The sequence below is a fragment of the Paraphaeosphaeria sporulosa genome, assembly GCF_001642045.1.
Source record: "Paraphaeosphaeria sporulosa strain AP3s5-JAC2a unplaced genomic scaffold CC84scaffold_16, whole genome shotgun sequence".
Classification (NCBI taxonomy): Eukaryota; Fungi; Ascomycota; class Dothideomycetes; order Pleosporales; family Didymosphaeriaceae; genus Paraphaeosphaeria; species Paraphaeosphaeria sporulosa.
The window spans coordinates 550,945-566,777 of record NW_017253375.1 but is presented as its reverse complement, the minus strand read 5'-3'; the positions used below and the strand labels follow the sequence as shown (position 1 = coordinate 566,777).

The window sequence follows — 15,833 nt, the reverse complement described above, 5'->3', positions numbered from 1 at the left end:
GAAGAATAGAGTCTGAGAAACAAGCCAGCCGAGAATAGCCGCTGATAGAAGCGAAGGGATGCTGTATGCATATGGTAATGAGAGCCAATAAGTCGATATTTGATCCGAGTTTGACTCGGGGTTGCTAACACGTAGAGGCTGTCGCTTGGTCGCAAGTCTTGTCCAGTCGCGCAATTGGACCATCGCCGTAAGGTGATAATTGAGACTGAGGTACATCGCGGACACAATGAGCTGAGGGGTTGTCCCTATGATCATGTGGAAATAGTCCTTCCCCAAATTCCTACAGGTCATCTGCTCATGTTTTGACTCGTAGAGGCTACACCAAGGAGGCGAGAGCTTGCCACTGGACTCATAGCTTAGCTTTCCGAAGCCTGTTCTCCATAGCGAGGACCATGACGGCACAGGTAATCGACCCCACGTATCAGGCAGCGGTAGAGATGACAAATATGGAACGTCGGACATGATCGGATATGTTAAACCTCTTTGCCTCTTGATGATCTGTGTGTATAGGTACACTGTTGCAATCAAAAGAGTCATGCATCTGGCTAAAATTATTGCGAGAAAAGTACCCGAGTACAGGTCGTACCTACAGGCTAATATAAACAGTCCAGCGAGCATGGTTCGCTGACTCATAATACCCCAACTCTTTTCCTTCAAATTCCCTTGCTTCCTGATCTGAAATAACATAGCTTTCAACTCCTTTGTTCATCTGGGCCTCGTTGAGTTCCACCTCGGATAGCAAGCACGATCTGAGTGTATGCTTACAAGGTGAATCTAGAAATGACGCTATGGCATCACCTGTCATCAATAGTGGTCGATCTCGCTTCTCAAGAAAGACCCCAGAATAAACACACCAATTTCATGGAGTTGATGATCGTCGTAGTAAAGAGGAACCAGATATGTATCTGTACACGGCAGCGACCCGGGACCTTTAAGCTGAAGCAATTTCGGACACGCTCGGCTGCATGTTCTATCAATACAGTATCACTGAAGTGCCAATTGAAAGGCTCCGATAGCGTGTTAGAAATTTCATATTGGAAGCCGGAGTTAAACCATTTGACAGTCCCAGGATCTGCCAGAATCAACAAACTACCCCCATCTGGTCTGAGCTGTTGTTTAATCTGGGAGTCACAGTCCGTGAAGGACATCGGGGTCCATCTGGACTCATTCCATACTTGGCCATTGCTGGCTAAGCTTTGAAGACGCGTCAAGCGAATGTCGTGGCGCTGGTCATGTAACAAAGACACATTCCCCGCATAGAACGGAGCCCCGCCACCGGCAAGGAAATTAGGCGTGATCCAGGCTATATCGAAGGCCTGGAATGCGTTGGTAGAAACGACCGAAGTGTCGGATCTACAACGTTAGCTTGGAAAATCATGGTAAGTAGACGATACCTGAGCAAAATCTCTGAGTACAATCTTCCAAAGTAATGCCTACACCATGCTACGATACTGTACTCAGATTTTGTCATGGTATCGTGCTTCAACTTACGTGGCGTGTAAAGTAACAATGGAGAACATCAAAAGCGCCAAAAGAAAAGGCGTCTTCTTCCCGCGTGCCAAAATGTTCCTCCAACTTGATATGCCGATGTTTAGGTAAGTACCTCGGGAATGCGCTGTGTCCACCTCTTGACGTGTCGGTGATGACAAGCATTGCATGCAGTAGCTTGAACCAGCCAGAAGCGCAGTGCTCAGTACTTTGATGCCCAAATGTATCAGGTTTGAATATCTCGACATGTCCTTGTATGTTCCCATCATAACTGTAGCGTACGGTCCATCGTCGAGATGTATTGCGGCCCAGATAAGTGCAGCTATGTTGAATGCGAGCGTGGCGGCTGCCAGAATAGAGTACGCAGCGACAACGCTTCGCCATCCTGGGAATTTCGCGTTCCAAGATGCGCCCAGGGCTTTGGAGAAACGTAGCACTGCGTACAAGCGAAGGTATCTGGTTCTTGGTCTCGTTATAGTTCGTGCCATAGGCAGAACGCCGTCATAATCTTCGGTCTCATCTATCGTGGGACGAAGCTCAATCCCAGAGCTGCATCAAACGTCAATATGTCGGACGCTTGCGAATGTCCGTTTGTACGCACGGACAAGCTGCATAAGAAAATGTCCCGAGAGATAGTGTTGTTAGAAACAGCCTACCGTGCTTGGAATTGAAGTCGAATCCATTCTGGGGTTGTCCTTGCCCCATTCGTAAGGAAAAAATCCTTAATAGGCCTAAGAAAATACGCCATAACGGGTACTATTTTTTGAGTGTGATCTGGAGAATGCGAGCGCTATCTCGAACAGAATGATAAGTAATGTTATGAACAGGACGAGAGGTGTCGAATCATGTACGAGGCGAACTTGACTTGCCGGCAGAAGAATTTGATTAGGATGTGTTACGCTACGAGGAGCGATACACCGCCCAAACTTATATTACAGTACCGCAACCACATATTCTGGGCTTACCTATGGTATATTGTAGGCAAAGTGCGACCGTTGCGAACTGGTAGTCCACAAGGCTCATTCCCATATGTTCTATGCGTGGACATCGACCACGGGTATTTAGCCATAGAGTAGAACAATATATTGGGGGTGGCTTTGTCCAAGCACAACATGACCAAGAAGGCGAGTAATTGGGTAAGCTCCGTGCCAGGAACATGTTTCACCTCGATATATTTGGCCCCCACTTCCACCGCCTTACCACAAGCTCGAAGCCTGGCTCCGTACTCATTGTTATCGCTAAGCCTGGGCAGCCATTCGTATCGTCCCTCACCGCCCTCGGCTCTCAAGAACATGCGCAGTTCTACTGCCGCATGCCCTTCCAGACCGTGATACCTGATTCTGATTCTTCTCTCTCTTTCATCTGAATGCCTCTGTTTTTAGTGTCGACATGACACACCAAGACCATCGCAGGATGCACGCATCCCTGCAACATAAAACAAATTCTTGTCTCCGTCGCCCAAATTCACACAAACACCTCGTATTCTTGCCTCGTATTTGCTCACTCAGCGGCATATCCAGAGCTAGCGTGCCTTCGAGCAACCATTCTTCAGCCTCGTCTCTAGGGCCAACAAATTTGCGGGGGGGTGATAAACCCGAATATCGACTCTAGCTCCCGTCGAGAGCCTTGCCTTCCTGTCAAGTGTATCCACTGTGACCAGCAGCCAGAAAGAAGATCGCGTCTGAACATGATCGCATCTTGACGACGATACGTGTAAAGATTCACAATGCGATTCCCACCCTCTTTCGCACTCTTCCTCTTCAGCCTTGTCTCCGCACAAGATCTCGGCGCCATCCCTTCCTGCGTCAATTCCTGCGGGGCTGACTTCTCCAGCAACACCAGCTGTGATGCGTTGGACGGCGCATGTATTTGCAGGCATGCAAACACCGTCTGGGATAACATCAGCCCGTGCGTGGCATCCGCCTGCTCAGCCAGCGATATACAGAGCTTCCGCGACTTCATCCGCTCGCTCTGCGCACAGTATGGCGTCTCGGTTGATCTGCCCGCGCCAGCTTCGTCAACGTCCATTGTGGATACATTTTCGACGTCAATATCGACATCGTCATCGTCATCGACATCAATATCGATATCGCCAGTTGCGTCGACGAAGAGTTCGGCAACAGATAGCTCTTCCACGCCAAGTTCTGCCACGACTACCTCTCCACCGACAAGTCCTTCAGTGACTTTCTCCTCAACGACGAGTTCCGCAGCAACGACAGAAACCACCAGTCAAAGCGGCAGCGGAGGAGGAGATTCTAAAGCCCCCGTCGGCGCCATCATAGGTGGTGTCATCGGTGGCCTCGCACTCCTCTGCATCGCCGGCATAGCAGTCTTCTACATCAAGCGGCGGCACCCGCGTCCCGCGCTAGCCGGAACTCCCGCACAGGATACTTCCGTGCCGCCCAAGTACGAGCATGGCAACGCACCTGAGGTAGCGCCGGAGTACTCCACTGCTCCTGAGTTGAGGCCAGAGTTCCTCAATGCACCTGAGGTAGCGCAGCCAGGACAGGCTGCGCCGTATTATGCCCAGGTCGCTTCGCAGTCTGCGCCGAGGCCGGGGTATGGAGCAAGTGAGCTGGGTGGGCAGACTGTGGGAGGTCATGCTGCGGCGCATGAGCTGCCTACTGTTCGAAAATGATGCATTTGAATTTGCTTGTCTCGTGTCCTCTACTTTTCTAATGTGTTTAGCTCTAGCGTGGTTGATGGGACATACCGTGTCACACGGTTTTACATAGTCCTGAAGGAAGTCGCGCCGCCGTGCGAAATGTGAAAAAAGTCATACAAGCACCGAACGTATACAAGAAGCAGATCGTGACGTTGACCCCTTACGCCTTCCCCATCGGAATGCTGACGCGTTATTTGTTGTGCCAGATGAATGTCCGCAGCGAGTCCCACTCGTCTGACTGTCCGTAACTGGAGATTTATTAGCATACCAACAGCAGAAAATAGAAGGATGGAGCGCCCACATGTAGTTCATACTGCTCCTCAGACTCGGCTGCACCGCCTCGGGATGCCACCTCCACACATACATCACCATCGCCCAACTCAAACTCGCAAAACCCACCCACCCATTCTTCACCAACTCCTTCCTCAGCCCACTCCTCTCGTCCAGCAAGCCCCACCCACTCCCGCCGCCCTTCACATCTCCCACGTGCCTTGGCTGCACAGCAAGCTTCGCGAGCGCCAGAGCCACACGCGCAAACACGTATATAACGATCTGCTGGGACACGGAGTTGTGTATCGTGCGGCCGAAGACGGTGTAGCCGCCGAGGAGGCCGGCGAGGAACGAGTCGTAGTGGCGCTCTTTGCCGTCGGGGGCAGTGTGTCGGAGGAGGAGCATGGCGCCCTTGTAGACGAGGGCGAAGAGGCCGAGGTTGCGCGCGTGTTGGCGCGTGGCTTTGAAGACGAGCCAGCATTTCGAGCGGAGTCTGGGGTTGTCAGTTGGTGTCTGCGTGGCGGGATGGTGGGCGAGAGACGTACGAGCCGGAGCGGAAGAGGAAGATCATGCTGTGGTTCTGTTAGCTTCATGGAAAGCGACGTGTGAACGGGAAGTAGAGCGTACACCAGCGCGTGCGGAAATCGCACTTTGGTCCCGTAGACGATGCCATTCCGTATGCCTTTCACGAGCGCGAGTATGTCGTGGTATTGGGGATCTAGGATGACCTTCTCGATCGCCTTCTAACATGAAGTCAGTCCTGTACTGCGCATACCTCACCAATGATAATCTCTTACCTCAAGCACCTGTAACCTGTCCATTGCTGTGGATAATGTCGACTCGGGGTGCTGCCCGTCGATGAGCCTCGGCGTAACGCGGCGGCGATGCGGAGCTGTTTTAGCTGTATGAAGCACTGGACGGAATGGCAGTGAAAGGCAAAGACGTCGGAATAGCCAGCATTGAGCTAAGCCGTGGACAGTGAGAAGCGTGCGGCTCCTGCGCTACATGGAGGGTTGTTCGGTTCGCGGAGAGTTGGTCGTGTCGCGGTGCTGTGAGCCTCGGCCTAAAGTGACGCATGCCGGCTCACACTTCCCCACACAATCCTCCCGCACTAGCCACAGACTGGGGATAGGAAGCATGTGAAGGTGGCTCGCAATGCGCACATGTCAGTAAATGACAGTCATCTATCCACATGCGTTGAATCTTAAACCCAAGTCAGTCGGGCAACCCTTTCAAGTTTTCCATCTGTATTATTATCGCGTCTTGATTGCAATTGAAAACATCAAAGGTTGATAGCGTTTGTTAATGATGTACTGTTTGTATGGTATTTCAGTGAACCGCTCAACGATGCTATCCTATGCCTTACGAACGCCTTCGCAATGCAAACGCGCCTGCTAAATAGAGAGATATGGGTGAAAAATGCGAAAAGATTAGTCACAGGCCCTTGCCCATGATAGTATCAGACGTAGATGAAGAAGCGCTTCTATCATGGACAAATCGAAGCATGGTATATCATAGATCCTGTCCTCTTGGCGCAGGCCACCTCAACTTCAGCTCCTCATACACCGTAAAGATGAACGCGGAACTAGGAATCGACCTTGCGACGGTAATACCGCACCCGCGATACATTCCTTTCAGGCCGTGCTGCTTCCAGTGCGCCTTCCATACCGCGCTGAACGTCGACTTCTGCCCGGTCAACTGCTTGACGTCCTCAGTTTGCATCCTCGACTTGACTGTGTCCGCAGGGTAAAAGGCGAAGTTGTACAACATGCCGGCAATGGATCCAGATGCCATGCGCTGCCAGATGGGCATATCGTCATCAGGTACAGCGGATGCTCTCTTGAAAAGCATCTTCGTGCCCTCGTATCCACCAAACCATGCGGCACCGCCACCTGTTTCGCGGATGAGAGTACCGAACTGACCGTGCCAATAGCCCATAAGCCCCTGGTGGCGGTAGATGGAAGCAATTACGCTGAGTATCCCAGGTCTTGCAACTGTAGCACTGGGGGTTTCTAGAGGGACTTGCATCTTGCATTTGACCAGTTCAATGGGTGTGAGGAAGACCGAGGTAATGGCACCGGCAGCCATGCCGCAGTAGAGCGTTCCAGCATATGGTAGATCCTTCTCGGGATGGCCTTTGAGCTCCGGATAGAACCCAGAAGTTCTGAGCGCGTCTCCAGCTAGACGGTACTATTCAGCGCATTAGCTATGGTCCGGGTTGCTCAGGCGGCGAAATACTGACGCTGAAGAAGAGGCAGCTGGTCTCTACCGCAGCCCCAACCAAAGGAGCACTTATGCCTCTGTAAATGCCGACAAAGCCATCCTGCTTTAGCGACTTCTTGAAGCAGTCTATCGGTCCGGTATATTTCAGAGGTAGGCGGTTTGGCTGCGATTGCAGTCGGACCTTGACGGTATCGAAGGGGTACTCAATGTATTTACCCACAACGCCAGCTACCGATCCGCATACCACATCCTTCAAAGCTTCTTGTCCTTGTGTGTGGTCTAATGCGGCGGAGGGCTCCTCGTGCACCATGTATGAGGCAGACAATCTACTTGCGCTCTCCCCAGCCAGTACTGGGTTTTCTTTCAGCTCCATGTTTCTGTTGTTGCTTGCGTGTGTAGGCTCAAAAGACGGGGGTCCGGTGAGGTACTCTTTAGAGTTGTGTGGGGCACGTTCGCGGCGCAGGCGCAGGAGGCGGTGAGGAGAGCAACAAAGGCCGTTACAATTCGATGATGTATCCCATGGCGAAAGGATGCGCAGGAATACGGGCGGTTGTGGAAGCTATTGGGTACGACGTGGGACAGGGAGAAGCGACTGCGCGTCTCGCTCCGGGCCGCAAAGAGAGGTGTCACGGCGGGGGACGTGGTAGCAGGACAAACGACGAGATCGGCGCCAAAAGCTGCATGAAAATTCTGCAGCCGGAAAAACCTGTTATATCAGAGGGAGCTTCGTACAATCACAGATATGCTGTGAGAAAGGTGAAGCGGTGGGCGTGCAAGAATTGCGCGCAAAAGGCGTTTAGAGCCTGGTGATTCACAAAGCAAATCGCGCATCTGATAATCTTATCAGATCTGATGGTGGGATGTCATCCTGTCGTTCCTTCCTGCCAAGCCCTCCCCATCGCGCCTTCCCTTCCTATCGATAGCGGAAGATCCTCGGTCCCTCTTTTTTCTTCCTCAGCAGAACCGCGCCGTCTCGCATTGCAGTGCGGGTCCCAGAACGTCCTTCGCGAAAATGTCGACAGCCGTTGAAACACAAGCCGCCCCGGTCGCGGAGGTGAGCGCTGTGAGCGCTGTGAAGGGAATGCGCAAGAATGGTACGTCCCTGTGTGGACCCGTCTGCGACGCAGTACCAACTAACCACGATGTCGCACAGGCAAGCAGTGGCATGACAACAAGAAAGCGTTCCGACCCCGGGCGAACCAGTCCTCGTTCGAAAAGCGAGCGGCAGAGCGGAAGGCCCTTGACGCCACCAAGGCCAAAATCAAGGAGATGAAGGACGAGAAGGAAGCAGAGCGACAAGTATGCGCGAAGGATCTCTGGGATATGCGCGTTTCTGACACCCTCTAGCGTCGGGTTGAGGCGATTCGCACCAAACGAGCCGCAAAGGAAGAGCGCGAGCGCTTCGCAAAGATGGAGGAGAAGATGCACAAGAAGCGCGTTGAGCGCTTGAAGAGGCGGGAGAAGAGGAACAAGATGCTTGCGTCTTGAGCATGCCCACGATTGACACGACTGTTGAACTATGGAATGAGACGCCCTCTGACTTCCAATCTCGGCTGCATGTCTTGGCTGCATAGACGCATCCACGACGATACCCCATGGCGAGCACGCATGGCAGCACTTTTCAGAATCGGACTTCAGGAAGCTCACAGCACAATGATGACGACAGAGACTACCTCTGACATGGCTAGTCGCTCATAGGTGATAAGCGGACATGTCCAGCAGTACCTATTACGACTTCGAGCGCGGAAACATCAAGACGCGTCTACTGGTAGAGCCATTTACTATGGTCCTGTATTCTCTACGATAGCGTACAATGTTACTCTACGAGCCCAATAGCGGTTGTGATGTGTTGCTGCACTTGTCTAAGTTTCTTTGCTCTTCTAACTACCTATATCGCTACACTAGCGAATACTGAAGATCAATGTTGTTTGGCAAGATGAGTGACATGGACTTGGGGACCTTGTCCTGCATGTTGGTCTACGGGACCGCGCTACCATTCAAAGCTTAGCGCGATCTCCAGGTCCCGCGCATTAGCTTCATTGTACCCTCCACCAACCCATCGCAAGCTGCCATGGCCGACCATTTCCGCCCTTCCCTCTTGTACTCCGCGCCCTCCCGTCTGAGCTCCGAAGCACCTCCGCACCGCGAAAAAGACCCTAACAAACGAAAACACCACCTACACCGGCATCACCACCACCACCGCTCGTCGCGCCACCATGCAAAGGAGATTGTGCAGTCCGCCTTCCCCTCGCAGCCGCCGACAAGCTTTGGCGATCTGCTGAAGCAGGCGAAGGAGAGCATCAGCAGCAGTCCGGCGGACAGCAGACGTGCGAGCGTTGCCGTTACAGACGGCGCAGCAGACAAGACAGGGCAAGCAGATGTAAGTGGAGGGCTAGACGTTCCGCCGCTACGGAGGCTGGGCCGGCCGGAAGACTTGGTGCGCGAGCAGAGGAGGGTTGAGTTGCGGGAGGAGTATGTCTCCATTTCGTCTTCCTAGCAGAACCTGGGATTCTAACATGGCACACAGCGCACTCCGCTCCTCACTGCAGACCCTCAACGAACAGTCGATGAAGACGTCGCGCCGCCTCGACGACACGTACTACTCCCTCCTCGAGCGCGTCGCCACTTGTCGCCAGACCATCGGCAGTTTGCAGGAGCTGTCGAACCTGGCCAACGAGCTACATCACAACTTCGAGGCCGACACGCAGGAGCTGGCGGAAGATGTAGAGGGACAGTTCGAGGGCTTCAACAATTTCGAGACACAGCAGGGGCAGGTTGCTGCGCTGGAACGCAGGATACAAGCCGGGAAGGAGAAGGCTGAGGCGCTGAACGGCAGGCTGGCCGACGCGCGTAGCAGAGTGGATAAGCGGATGAAGCTGGAGGCAGAGCTGGAGCTTAGGAACACGCGTATGGCGTCCACCGCCAAATTCCTTACATACGAATTACTGACCACTAGACAGGCCATGTGCGTATCCTCTGGGGTATCATCGGCGCCCTCCTGAGTCTCGTCCTGCTGTCGATCTTGTTCCAGCAGCTCCGACCCGTGCATCCAGACACAGGGCACACACACGCGCTGGACTTTGCCTCGCGCGAGCAGATCCTCAACGCGCCGATACCGGATATGGCGAAGGAGGCTATCATGAGGCCGAATAAGGCCAAGGAGCAGCTGGATGTGCGGATAGAGTCGCCCAGCGCGAGGGCCGAGGCTGGGGTGCCCGAGGACGATAGATTGCGTGTTTTCGATGAGTTATAGAGCTCAGAAGTCACTTGATATACGCCGAGAGTCTGCACACTTCATGATCTGTCATACGTGTATTGCATGTTGTAAGGACTACAACAGGCTCAGTGCGGACTACTTTGCACGGTCACCACATCCAGACCTAGACCCAGGGTTAATTGTACCGAAGCCGTTACGATGCTCAAAACACCAGGCAGACATAGTATGTGACGTACGCAGCCCTGTAGATCAACCCCAACCCCACACCGGTGAACGCTCAGCCCTACGCCGCTTACCCTCGGCGGCGGAAACCCCCGGCCGTACCTCGCCGCAGAAGCAAATATACACGCAACATTGCAACAACTGGATCAGCGAACATCGGCACTGCTCAGCGAGCCTCTGGTGGCGTGACGCGGTCTGGCAAACGAGAGGAGGCAGACATGGCGCGAGCGTGCGGTGTCGGAGCCGCGTAGATGCGGTTGGCAGGGAGCTCGTAAAATGAGTATGAGAGCGACGTGTCGGAGGTCGCCACGAGATCACAGGACGTCTGACGTATACCTGTAGTGATATATTGATGTGATGTTGCGTGCTGGTCGAAGGCTGTGAGCCGAAAGCATAAGAGTGAGGCCTCTGGCTCGCTGGAATGGAAGTAAACTTCACGTCTACAAGTTTGACGTATTCTGGAAATTTAGTCCCAGGTGAGTGCCTTTTTCGTGGCCAGTGGTCTGCCTCTTGGGTGTTCTTGCTGTGTCTGAGCGGAAGTGGCAACGATACTTGCATGGGCGCTACATGGTTCGGACCCCAACCAAAGGTGCGAACCAATTGTCAAAGCGATCTGGGTGATGTAACGGCAGAAGGCGGCGTGGTAGAAAATGACTGACGTTGGCAAGGCATTCATACTCCAGCATGTACGACCTCAACGAAGGACAGCAGTATCCTGACCCTGGACTGTGCAATCGTTCTGCCAGCAGGCCTCCGCACTTGAATCAGACTGTGTGCGGATGCCGGTGTGGGCGTGCAAGTGGCCACAGTCGAGGAAGTGATGATGACGACCGGCAGAACGATGATACCTTGACTTTGGTGGGTTCTGATACTTCTGACAACGAGTTCGGCTTCCGCAGTGAGGCCACGCTCGACGAAGCTGTCGACACGAGCAGAATTCTCGCCAGTCAATCCCCTTTTCAGGAGGGATTCTCAAGAGTCAGCAGTCCTGGTATGCCGGCGGGGCATTCATTGTACGGTAGTCCGGGGTCGGAGTCTGACTACAGTGACACTGCAGACAGTATGGACAACGAGCCCAGCAGTGGTAAGTCATCAGCACCTTGATTACTTGACTTGGCTGAATTCCATCCAAAGATGCACATAGCGAGATGACAGCGGATTCGCGATCCGTTCATCCAATGTCGCCGGGTCCTGGACAGGGTGCTTGGGCAGATCTCGAGTACCACTTCCTTGCAAGGCCCCTCAGACTGACCCCACAAGCTCAGTATTGTCGCGGGGTCGTTGCTTCTCATCTAATCCTTGATGATGACCAGTGCCTTGGGCTTTGAACGATGCAAAATTTACTAGAGCTAGACGAGCGTGAGTTGACTGAGATCGCGTTTCTGGGAGGATGGCTTTCTGTTTTGATTCAATGGATGGTTTGGAAGGGCCACGGGGCGTTGGCAGTTGCTTCGAGCATGGCGGTCGGAGTGTTCTCGGAGTGTGGTAAACTAGGGACTGCTTCTAGGACAATTTAACTTTGTTAGAATGATGCTGGAGGCTGATCCGGGGAAAGTCAATGTGCGGGGAACGCAACACCATTCGACATGGACATCCGTAAATGCGTGATCGCCTGTCACCATTTGCCCGAGCACGAGAGTGAAGACATTTTCTGACTGCCTTGAAACCTTAGAGCTTGACATTTTGCGAACGCTTCCAAGACGATAAGGCGGAAGTACACAATGTAAGGTTGTGCGATGTAGGTTTCCCTGGGACATGGAAGGTGCAAATCGTTGTTCGGAGGGTCTGTGTACAGTCCGATCGTACAGCCAACCCTAAATGTATTGGACGGCAGATATCTTCTCTCATCCGACGAGCGACCTCCTGTTCGTAACGCACAATGATGCACATGGCGAAACAACTGTCACGAGCAATTTGGCAAACGGTCAATTCGGCGTTGCTGCGGGCAAAGCACGTATGCATGGGCGATGATTCGCTGCCACCCGAGATATCCCGTAGCGTCCGGGCTGAAATTGGAAAACGAGCTATTATTCGGGAGCTTGCGAACGGATGGGCCTGCCGCTGGCTCTGGAGCTGCCACCATTGCAGGGCGGTGTAAATTGACGGACGGCCAGCATTGCCATTGTGAGATGTTCCACGGCGTCCACGACATGGTATGGCAGGCGATATCGCGATGTTGCAGCCCGCAATGTTGCCAGCGTCGTCGGCCACTTGCGGTTCGTTGTCCGCTGTATATAGCAGAGTGATGACTGTGTCAGGCCTGCTCGTCAGTGGAGGGAGGCTCTCGGCCGCGCGCTACTGTGCGGCACATCCGCGTGGCTGCTGAAGCAGCGTCCGTGGTGGGCTTACTCCGCCATCGAGAACAGCCTTCGATGTTGCTAAGAGGTCAAGAAAAAGAAAGGTGTGGGCTTGATGATGCCCAAAAGCACGCCGCGTGGGCTGCTCCTTATCGGCTGGACAAGTGGAGCTGCTGGCGTGGGCGAGGTCAATTCCATCCGTCACTGCTCAAGGGGCCCCCCAAAGTGAAGTTCACGATTAGGCCCGCGCCCCTGCCATCAGCCCTCTCGGATCCCTGCGCCCAACAAGAATGTCCAGGTCCGCATTGCCGCATCAGCTCGTCAATCTTGTGGCCTCCTAGTCGTGACAGCGCGCGCGTCTCTCCTAAACTACCTTTTCGCCTTTACATAACCCAGTGCCCCTCCCGAAGTCGTCGCGGTGCGCAAAAGTGCAGCACGCGATCACCATCTAGCCGATCGCCACGACGTCATTGAGCGTTCGCACCACGAACTACCAATCCTAGTGGCAGGCATTCACATGAAGGCAGCTGTCGCAGTTCCGACGCGCTTTACCAGCTTCCGCGGGTTCGAAAGACACCTGGTGTGGTCACTGTTTCCTCCTGACAGCGACGAGTGGTGAGCCATGTATGGACATCGAGCCACGCTTTGTTCGTAACTTCAAAATTGACCGAGATACAGCAACCACGACCGCCCTCGCACCTGCCGCCACACGAACCATTCTTCCTACCGGACCCGAATACACCTGGTACCTGAAGGGACAAACCAGGTTGTTCTCATCAGCATTGCAAGCATAACGGTCGTCTGCACATTGCAATACATTCTTGGTACCCGTTAGCCGTCACAAGCCTCCCCGTGGGAAGCGCTGCCGCGGGAGCAATTCGCGTTCCAACACCGGTATTTTCCGAACGTCCATTTCCCCGCAATTCGGATCCTGCATCCTTTGGCTACAAGCGAACGCTAGTCCTCGCCGTAAAATAGTCCTAATAGAGGAAAATAGTGTAGTGGACACGCCTATCGATCCCCACGGCAGGTTGCATAGCATGAGAATAAGGAGGACAAGTTCTGGAAGCTTATATCAAGTATGGCAGCCACCATGCCCCCGAGACAGTTCAATGTTGAACCAATCGAGACCACAACGAAGTCGTCCAAGGAGATGCGCGAGAATGTAGATGGTCTCAAACGTCCCCGCTTTACTCCCAAGCCAGTCGAAACGACCACGAGGACGAATCGTCGATCCATCATTAAGCCGATCGAGAGTACGACAAGGCCTTCCAAAGATACGCCTGAAGACGACAAGGAGGGACCGGAACGTCCAGCAAAGTTCACGCCAGAGCCTGTAGAAACCTCACACAAGACTAATCGCCCATTGGTTCCTGAGCCCATCGAAACGACCACCAGGTCGTCCAAGGACCAGCCTTTTACGGAAGGAAAGGAACCCCAACCACGACGGAAATTCGCACCTGAGCCCGTGGAAACAACGGAAAAGACAAACCGTCGTTTTGCTCCACAGCCTATAGAGCATTCAGAAAAGAGAAGCCGCAAAAAGTCTACAGATGGGTCAGGGAACCAGACCTCAAAGCCAAGGAAATTCGCTGTTGAATCGGTCGAGGTATCTCTGAGAAGCAGTCGGAAGAAATTCGCGGATGACTGGGAGAGCGAAACAACAAAACCAAGGAGAAAGTTCGCACCCGAACCGGTAGAAACCTCGACGAAAACCAACCGCGGTAGCAGGAAGAAGTTTGCAGAAGAATGGGACAACCAAACAAGCATCAAGAAGCACGAGAAGAAGCCCCGCAAATTTGCGCCTGAACTAATAGGGACTGCGTCACGGTCACGCCGCGCTCCAGAGGAACGGCCGTCCCTTCGCCGACTCGAGAAGCTGAAAACGACCCCTCAGCATGACATTCCTGGCGCGCCACCCAACACACCATTTGACTTTTCACAAAACCCCCTCTTCCTGGAGATCCAACGCGCAACATCACCACTCAACCAACGGCGTATGCCGAGGTCTCGACCGTCACATCATTGCTTCCACGTTCCGGACCTTGATCCTATAGAGTCTTCTGAGTCTGAAGGCGAGACTCCGTCACCTTTCAACTACCCCTGCCGGGCCTATTGCTACGAGAAACACTCATACAAAGAGCCAACACGAATGCGAGAAAGTGTGGACGAGCAGACCTCTGGATACTTACTCGAACTGGCTGCCAAGGCTGTGGAAAAGCAATTGCGTGAACAAGAAATGGCAGCTTTTCCAAACGGCAATTACTACGAGCACGTCGATCACTTTGTGGATGCGGATGATGAATCGACAGATTCGTCGAAAGCTGGCAGTACAACCTTCAATGAAGTCAACTGGGATTTGAAGGCAATGCGTCAATACAGAGAGGAGCAAGAGAACCAGGAACCAACTTCGGGTATTAGCCCGAAATCGCACTTCAAGCCAAGCCCTTGGGCCAACGTTGCGACCGGTATCAAAATCGAGAAGGACATAATCGGGTATCAGAAGAACGAGGAGATTGAACGGATGCGGAGAGACGCTCGACCACCGATGCTCGGCAAGGACATCAAGTTTCCTCGATGCGCATCTCCCGAACCAGCTCGATTTGACACCACGCAAGGCTGCGATGCCGTCAAAATAGCTATGTGCTACCTCTCAGAGCAAGCGCAGCAAGCCGAGAAATCCGAGAAAGGCGAGAGTCTCTGGTGTGGGCAAGGCAACGGTAAAAATCTCAGCCGCGTCTCTTCGCTCTGGTCTGTAGCCAGCAGCAATCACGAGAAGAAAGAGAAGGAAGGTCTGTGGGCCGGCTGCTGCGTTAAGGACGAGGCACCCAAAGGCCCCACCGGAATCCTCACCCCGCGTATCGAAAGGGAAGACCTCCTCTCACCATGCCCTACTCCATCTCGGGGGTCTCTGCTCCCGCCCACACCTCCGGCCTCGAACGCCGACTTTGCGTGCATCGACGAGAAGCTCACTTTCGCGCTCTCCATCGACGAGGACTATGGCGACGATTTCGTCACGCAAGTCTACAACTACCTCTCGCTGGGCTACCCCTCAATGGCCCAGCCCTTTGATGATGAGCTGTCGCGCATCTCCAACATCCCGATCTCCGACCTACGACAAGACGACCACCTCGCCGAGTCGAGGGGCTACATCCGCCTGGGCGCAGACGGGAATCTCACGGACGCGGAGATCACTGAGGAGAGCTGCATGCGGTGGCGCGCTCTGCGGGTGTACATCCGCGAGTGGGCGAAACAGCACCCGAACATGGCGGGCGACGGACTTGGGGGTGCAGGGATCGCGGTTCGGAAGGGCAGCTGGGCTGTCTGATAAGTCGTCTTTTGTCTTTTCTCTTTACTAGGTTCTGGCTTCGGATCGGATAGCGAGTCTCATTTAGCGTGCATTTGAGCGGATTCATCGGCATTCTTGGTTACACATGCATCTGCGCGGGAC

The 15,833-nt window shown here is 53.7% G+C and overlaps 8 protein-coding genes across 8 annotated transcripts; 5 read left to right on the top strand and 3 right to left on the bottom strand.

Moving 5' to 3' along the window:
• Positions 1-3,214: 3,214 nt before the first annotated feature.
• Positions 3,215-4,126, top strand: CC84DRAFT_1264640 (uncharacterized protein; the record flags this gene model as incomplete). The annotated part of the gene is made up of 1 exon (XM_018185325.1): positions 3,215-4,126. The coding sequence occupies one exon, from the start codon at positions 3,215-3,217 to the stop codon at positions 4,124-4,126; it is 912 nt and encodes a 303-aa protein (XP_018029462.1).
• CC84DRAFT_1158056 (peroxisomal membrane protein 4) lies at positions 4,053-5,461 on the bottom strand. Its single transcript, XM_018177040.1, has 5 exons — positions 5,221-5,461; positions 5,051-5,166; positions 4,969-4,995; positions 4,455-4,916; positions 4,053-4,401 (listed from the first exon to the last, which is right to left on the bottom strand). The coding sequence occupies exons 1-5, from the start codon at positions 5,242-5,244 to the stop codon at positions 4,344-4,346; spliced, it is 687 nt and encodes a 228-aa protein (XP_018029461.1). The 5' UTR covers positions 5,245-5,461; the 3' UTR covers positions 4,053-4,343.
• Positions 5,462-5,935: 474 nt separating this feature from the next.
• On the bottom strand, positions 5,936-6,956 carry CC84DRAFT_1191549 (amino-acid transporter arg-13; the record flags this gene model as incomplete). Its single annotated transcript, XM_018181190.1, has 2 exons — positions 5,936-6,613; positions 6,666-6,956. The coding sequence occupies 2 exons, from the start codon at positions 6,954-6,956 to the stop codon at positions 5,936-5,938; spliced, it is 969 nt and encodes a 322-aa protein (XP_018029460.1).
• A 472-nt stretch (positions 6,957-7,428) lies between these two features.
• On the top strand, positions 7,429-8,485 carry CC84DRAFT_1264637 (uncharacterized protein). Its single transcript, XM_018185324.1, has 3 exons — positions 7,429-7,740; positions 7,800-7,945; positions 7,994-8,485. The coding sequence occupies exons 1-3, from the start codon at positions 7,659-7,661 to the stop codon at positions 8,132-8,134; spliced, it is 369 nt and encodes a 122-aa protein (XP_018029459.1). The 5' UTR covers positions 7,429-7,658; the 3' UTR covers positions 8,135-8,485.
• Positions 8,486-8,700: 215 nt separating this feature from the next.
• Positions 8,701-10,048, top strand: CC84DRAFT_1169790 (uncharacterized protein). The gene is made up of 3 exons (XM_018179760.1): positions 8,701-9,118; positions 9,174-9,553; positions 9,607-10,048. Exons 1-3 carry the CDS (start codon positions 8,718-8,720, stop codon positions 9,897-9,899), a joined length of 1,074 nt encoding a protein of 357 aa, XP_018029458.1. The 5' UTR covers positions 8,701-8,717; the 3' UTR covers positions 9,900-10,048.
• CC84DRAFT_416147 (uncharacterized protein) lies at positions 9,881-10,884 on the bottom strand. The gene has a single exon (XM_018186133.1). The coding sequence runs from the start codon at positions 10,641-10,643 to the stop codon at positions 10,113-10,115; it is 531 nt and encodes a 176-aa protein (XP_018029457.1). The 5' UTR covers positions 10,644-10,884; the 3' UTR covers positions 9,881-10,112.
• Positions 10,279-11,658, top strand: CC84DRAFT_1210526 (uncharacterized protein). The gene is made up of 3 exons (XM_018182294.1): positions 10,279-10,561; positions 10,754-11,169; positions 11,220-11,658. Exons 2-3 carry the CDS (start codon positions 10,770-10,772, stop codon positions 11,411-11,413), a joined length of 594 nt encoding a protein of 197 aa, XP_018029456.1. The 5' UTR covers positions 10,279-10,561; positions 10,754-10,769; the 3' UTR covers positions 11,414-11,658.
• Positions 11,659-13,463: 1,805 nt separating this feature from the next.
• Positions 13,464-15,710, top strand: CC84DRAFT_1105123 (uncharacterized protein; the record flags this gene model as incomplete). Its single annotated transcript, XM_018175083.1, has 3 exons — positions 13,464-13,611; positions 13,810-13,927; positions 13,967-15,710. 3 exons carry the CDS (start codon positions 13,464-13,466, stop codon positions 15,708-15,710), a joined length of 2,010 nt encoding a protein of 669 aa, XP_018029455.1.
• Positions 15,711-15,833: the final 123 nt, after the last annotated feature.

What these genes read in the sequence shown, in the direction of transcription:
- CC84DRAFT_1158056 (XM_018177040.1), bottom strand. Translation starts at nt 5,244, where the DNA reads ATGGACAGGTTACAGGTGCTTGAG. An exon ending in CGATTTCCGCACGCGCTGGT is followed by an intron (nt 4,996 to 5,050) that starts GTACGCTCTACT and finishes ACAGAACCACAG; the next exon opens with CATGATCTTCCTCTTCCGCT. An exon ending in AGGAGCAGTATGAACTACAT is followed by an intron (nt 4,402 to 4,454) that starts GTGGGCGCTCCA and finishes ATAAATCTCCAG; the next exon opens with TTACGGACAGTCAGACGAGT.
- CC84DRAFT_1264637 (XM_018185324.1), top strand. Translation starts at nt 7,659, where the DNA reads ATGTCGACAGCCGTTGAAACACAAGCCGCCCCGGTCGCGGAGGTGAGC. An exon ending in GAAGGGAATGCGCAAGAATG is followed by an intron (nt 7,741 to 7,799) that starts GTACGTCCCTGT and finishes GATGTCGCACAG; the next exon opens with GCAAGCAGTGGCATGACAAC. An exon ending in AGAAGGAAGCAGAGCGACAA is followed by an intron (nt 7,946 to 7,993) that starts GTATGCGCGAAG and finishes GACACCCTCTAG; the next exon opens with CGTCGGGTTGAGGCGATTCG.
- CC84DRAFT_1169790 (XM_018179760.1), top strand. Translation starts at nt 8,718, where the DNA reads ATGGCCGACCATTTCCGCCCTTCCCTCTTGTACTCCGCGCCCTCCCGT. An exon ending in AGGGTTGAGTTGCGGGAGGA is followed by an intron (nt 9,119 to 9,173) that starts GTATGTCTCCAT and finishes CATGGCACACAG; the next exon opens with CGCACTCCGCTCCTCACTGC. An exon ending in GCTGGAGCTTAGGAACACGC is followed by an intron (nt 9,554 to 9,606) that starts GTATGGCGTCCA and finishes ACCACTAGACAG; the next exon opens with GCCATGTGCGTATCCTCTGG.
- CC84DRAFT_416147 (XM_018186133.1), bottom strand. Translation starts at nt 10,643, where the DNA reads ATGCAAGTATCGTTGCCACTTCCGCTCAGACACAGCAAGAACACCCAA.
- CC84DRAFT_1210526 (XM_018182294.1), top strand. Translation starts at nt 10,770, where the DNA reads ATGTACGACCTCAACGAAGGACAGCAGTATCCTGACCCTGGACTGTGC. An exon ending in GGACAACGAGCCCAGCAGTG is followed by an intron (nt 11,170 to 11,219) that starts GTAAGTCATCAG and finishes TTCCATCCAAAG; the next exon opens with ATGCACATAGCGAGATGACA.